The 5,000-nt window shown below is 40.2% G+C and overlaps 2 protein-coding genes across 2 annotated transcripts in view; one reads left to right on the forward strand and one right to left on the reverse strand.

Moving 5' to 3' along the window:
* Nucleotides 1-1,650, forward strand: part of LOC123513250 (carbohydrate sulfotransferase 14-like) — a 2,501-nt gene extending 851 nt beyond the window's left edge. Inside the window, exons 2-3 of the mRNA XM_045270323.1 lie at nt 628-824; nt 1,304-1,650. Of these exons, the coding sequence (XP_045126258.1) occupies nt 628-824; nt 1,304-1,650 (544 nt within the window). The remainder of the gene's footprint in view (nt 1-627; nt 825-1,303) is intronic.
* The window catches only part of LOC123513043 (carbohydrate sulfotransferase 11-like), a 17,590-nt gene that overhangs the window by 8,203 nt on the left and 4,387 nt on the right, over nt 1-5,000 (reverse strand). The window lies entirely within an intron of this gene.

A 5,000-nucleotide genomic window follows, 5' to 3' on the forward strand; every position in this document is an offset into this window, starting at 1 on the left:
TGAGGACTGGCACCTTTAGAGGGCTATTTCTTTTTCAGCCCTTCCTAAAATACATGAAATTAAATATTCAATCAATAATCCTCCCAAATTCTTACTGACCACACCTGTTTTTCAATCATCTTGAGCTACAACCGACACAAACTTTGATCCCATGCTCCAAGAAACTAAGTTCAACCTTGTAACATAACCGCGCTCCCTACAAGAAAACAAGAAATAAAGGCTTCAAATTTGACAAAGATGGATTTAGAGTGAGAGGAAAACGAATTGGTTATTAGGCAGTGGTAGATTCATGGAAAATGGACTATCATGTTTAGTTCTGATGACTTCTTGCATCTTCCCTTATTTTTCTGATGTTCTTTCCTTACGAAGAGTTCTAAAACAGAATAATACGTGAATAGAACTTAGTAATTAGGTTGTTAGTGCAAAGATTATCGGGAGCATTAAGTTGGACAAATGTAGGATGAGGATGTTTGATGGATATAGGTAGGTAGGCATGATTCATACACAAACTACCAGCTTCCCTTTTGTTCCCACTGTTCGTATGTTATTATTGTCGGAGTAGTCTGTGTTTTCCGTTTCCCTTCGCTCCTACACCCGTCAACCGTTTCTCATTTGTGTGTTTTTCAGGCACAGAGTCCATAGGTCCCTTACTACGCTAGCTTTCGACAAGGATAAGGAAGAGAAACTGAGAACGTACGAGAAGTTTATGGTGGTGCGTCATCCTTTCGAGCGGGTACTCTCGGCCTACAGGGACAAGCTGGAGGACTGGGAGCCTGCTGATGCCACCTTCCCCAAAATGGTCAAGCAGAAATTACTGAAATACAGCTGAAATTTATATCCATGTTATGATAAAGAAGAAAAACCAACTGCACTCTTGTCTTTGTTCCTTTATCTTCTCATAGCTTCACATAATTGGATGAAAATAGATAGATAAAAAATAAGTAAACATAAATAAAACTGGACCTCTCGCACGAGGCAAGAATGCAAAATGTCGAGTCAGTAGTAACTTTTAGTTTTATTACAAAGTTATTGAGCACAAGGAATACTGAGCACTGCTCCTGTCGCACGACACATGATAGAAACATGCAGGCGAGCCACGACTTATGACTTTCATCAAGAATAAAAAAAAAAAACAGCTCTGTTGCTCCTCATAATAGCAGACACTCGTCTTTACCATAATTCCTTTCACTGTGTGTGGGTGTGTGTGTGTGTGTGTGTGTGTGTGTGTGTGTGTGTGTGTGTGTGTGTGTGTGTGTGTCATGGCTTTCACTCTTCAGAGACAACCCAAACAAGAAGGAGACAGACATCACCACCTTCACGGAGTACATTCGCTTCATCTCTCAGCCGGGTCGCGGTACTGTGGAGCAGCGAAACGAACACTGGTTGCCGATGCATGAAATATGTCAACCCTGCGCCATACAGTACGACTTTATCGGCAAGTATGAAAACCTGAAAGAGGACTCGGAGTATCTTCTGCTGAAGTGGCTGGGCGTGACAGACCTGATCGGGACGTTTCCTGCAGCAACCAGACCCTTCCACGCCAGCCGCCACGACCCCAGGTACTTCGGCCAGCTCAGCAACCAGGAAATCATGGCCTTCTTCGCCAAATACTTGCCAGACTTTATGTTATTCGACTACGACTTTGTTTGACTTTGGAAACCATTACCAGTTCCTTATGTGACCGTGAGGCGACGCTGGTGCTGCATGTGGTAAGTCTGCGGTGATGTACAGAATGCCATCGTTGTTAAGAGGTTGTATGTTATAAGTAGTAAATGATCCACCTCTTCAGGACACGCTCAGGTAATTCCAGGCACGATCGGCATGGTGACTTGTGATAGACGCGTACTGACGACAATGTTGGTTAAGAATATGAAAATAAAGCAAGTTGCAAAATGCCGATAGGTCTCCGCTTTGCAGCATCTGTATGAAATCTAACCTAACCTACATACATCTATCATCCATCCATCCTTATTCGCAAATGTATCTTAAAACTGATCTTTGCTGTATCCTACTAATTGTTTGCCTTCACTCTGATTTGCAACTATTAACCCTTCACTATCATGCCGCGTTTCATATTCATTCTGGTTACTATTTCGCGATTTTATACAGCTTCAGAAATTTATGTGAAGGGAATGAAAGAGTAAAGACTGTGACCATTAATCTTCTGACCTACATTGACCCTTCTTAATGCAAATAAAATCGTCTAATCATACGCAAAATTCATGGTAAGAACACGCCTTATTTTTGAAGGGGATAAATGTAAGTTTTCTGTTGTCTAACCGCAATCCAGGCTACATGCACCGTAACCTTGTTCATGAGTATTTGGTAGGGCCAGGTACCGTACCTCTGTTTAACCTTGTTTAGATTTCCTCATGATTCAGTGTGGGCTTTAATTTCACGATGATGTCTCTTTCCTAATTGTCCCCTGAATTTTCTCCGTCTGACTGTTACGTGTCTTATCGTTGGAACCAAGTGTGCAATATCATTCCTTCTTTACGGAAACATGACAACCTACTTCAGACAGCAATCTTATCTACAATAAAGACTTTTATTCTTCATTCTCTTCACTGTTAGATTCTTATCAGTAAGCTGAAGATGAACACACATCACATCAACACGTGATTAGATTTAAACCCTATACCTGCAGTGCCAACTTAACTAGCTAACTTTAGTCTAGTTAGGTAATCATCTTACAATATATATTTATAAACTGACAAGTACAGTGAATACAGATCATGGAACAGGAAAAAAAAATATATATATATATATATATATATATATATATATATATATATATATATATATATATATATATATATATATATAGAGAGAGAGAGAGAGAGAGAGAGAGAGAGAGAGAGAGAGAGAGAGAGAGAGAGAGAGAGAGAGAGAGAGAGAGAGAGAGAGTGTGTGTGTGTGTGTGTGTGTGTGTGTGTGTGTGTGTGTGTGTGTGTGTGTGTGTGTGTGTGTGTGTGTGTGTCTGTGCGTGTGTGCGTGGGGTGGTGTGGTGTGGTGTGGTGAGGTGTGTGTGTGTGTGTGTGTGTGTGTGTGTGTGTGTGTGTGTGTGTGTGTGTGTGTGTGTGTGTGTGTGTGTATGCGCGCAACATTTCCTTTACTTTATTGAATCTTGGGGATATTCTTGTCCGTTTCATGAACTGAATTAAAGATATTTATTTCACATTTTCTTATTGCCTTCACCCCCAAAATAAGGATCTTCTGACTGCTTGTTGTATCTCCATCTGGTCTCCCTCCTATTTCACTATCCCTTCTCTCACTTCTTAATTCATTAGTGAACTTGATTTTCTTCCCTCTTTCCTCTCGAGTCAGCATCCTTAGATATTCAAATCCCCATCCTGTGTTCTTCTTTCCATGTAATAATGCTTTATTTCGTATATATCTCAGCCATCGTTACCACATACCTCTCTCTCTCTCTCTCTCTCTCTCTCTCTCTCTCTCTCTCTCACACTTGATTTAATCTTACTGACTTTCATTCTGCTTCGCTGCATTTACAGATAACCATGTATTTTTTTTATTTGTTCTTACTTCAATGCTTTTTCCTTTACTGGATGTTTTTTAATTTATTTTACGTCTGGTTCAATTCATTGACTTGACTCACATCCTGCCTCATGAAGATTTCACAATTATAAAAGCGTATAGAAACTTTTTCCTCCTCTTGTGAATCAGAATTAAATTAATCTTGTTTTCTCACATCACTTGTAGCAAAATCCTGTCTTCCTTCATGCCTCGGTGCTCTTGCCATTAACTGTCAGTGCATCTCGGTAGGGGGCGGTAGTATCAGAGCTCCCACGGTCTCATACTCTCTCTCCTCTTATGCATGTTATTTCTAGCGTGTTAGTCCAGGAAGTCAGAAATAAATACAAGGTAAAGCCAACGCTAATACATTCAAAGCCACACATTGCTCAGCTGTCTCTCGCAGCCATGCAGTGAGGGTGAGATGCGTATTCAGAGAAGCTATGTTCTCTCACCACTATTTTCCAAGGCCACAGAGATGATTAGCAGGTTTTTCAAGAGTGTTTCTCCAGTTGATAATATAGAAATCTTGTCAATCTGTCTCTAGAACCGTGGAAACATCTTGAAAACTCGTATAAATTTAAATAAAGCCTTTTGAGATACTGAAATTTTTAACCCCTTCAGTTCTGGAATGCATTTGTACCATTAGTTTTGTGTATGATTAGACGATAGTATTGACATTAGGAAGAGTCTACGGTTTTCAAAAGATTAATAATGGCTTGAGTCTTCTCTATTTTAATCCCCACATGAGTTTCTGAAGCTGTATAAAATCGCTAAATAGTAACCAGAAGGAAGAAGGAAGATGAAAACGTGGCATGGTACTGAAGTGTCTGAAAATACAAGCATGAGAAGTATTATCTTCATTAGAGCTTGGGTCGCTCCCAGCCATAAACAGACAAGCGCTCCGGTATCTGGGCATTTCCTAATTGTGTGCTTCCCTTTTTGTCTCGTTCTTGTTAGTTTTCCTTTTCTTCATTTATTCTGCCGTCTTTCTTCTTCTTTCGATTCTTCTTTTCCTTCTTCCTCCTCCTCCTCTTCATTAATTCTTCCTCCTTTATCTTCTCCTCTTCTTCTTCTTTATTTCTTCTTTTCCTCTTCCTTCTCTTTTCCTCCTCCTCCTCCTCCTCCTCCTTTTCCTCCTCCTCTTCTTCTTGCTGTCATTTGTATCTTTAGAGTCACTCAATTCGCTACACAACATTTTCTTCATTCGTTTCAGGCAGAAGAAAAGTCACGTACAGAGAACCAATACCGTCTCTCTCTCTCTCTCTCTCTCTCTCTCTCTCTCTCTCTCTCTCTCTCTCTCTCACGGACACACAAGGAGTAGAAATCGAAGTATACTAGTAGTAGTAGTAGTAGTAGTAGTAGTAGTAGTAGTAGTAGTAGTAGTAGTAGTAGTAGTAGTAGTAGTAGTAGTAGTAGTAGTAGCAGTAGTAGTAGTAGTAGTAGTAGTAGTAGCAGCAGCAGCAGCA

This window comes from Portunus trituberculatus, chromosome 35, assembly GCF_017591435.1.
Source record: "Portunus trituberculatus isolate SZX2019 chromosome 35, ASM1759143v1, whole genome shotgun sequence".
NCBI classification, from domain to species: domain Eukaryota; kingdom Metazoa; phylum Arthropoda; class Malacostraca; order Decapoda; family Portunidae; genus Portunus; species Portunus trituberculatus.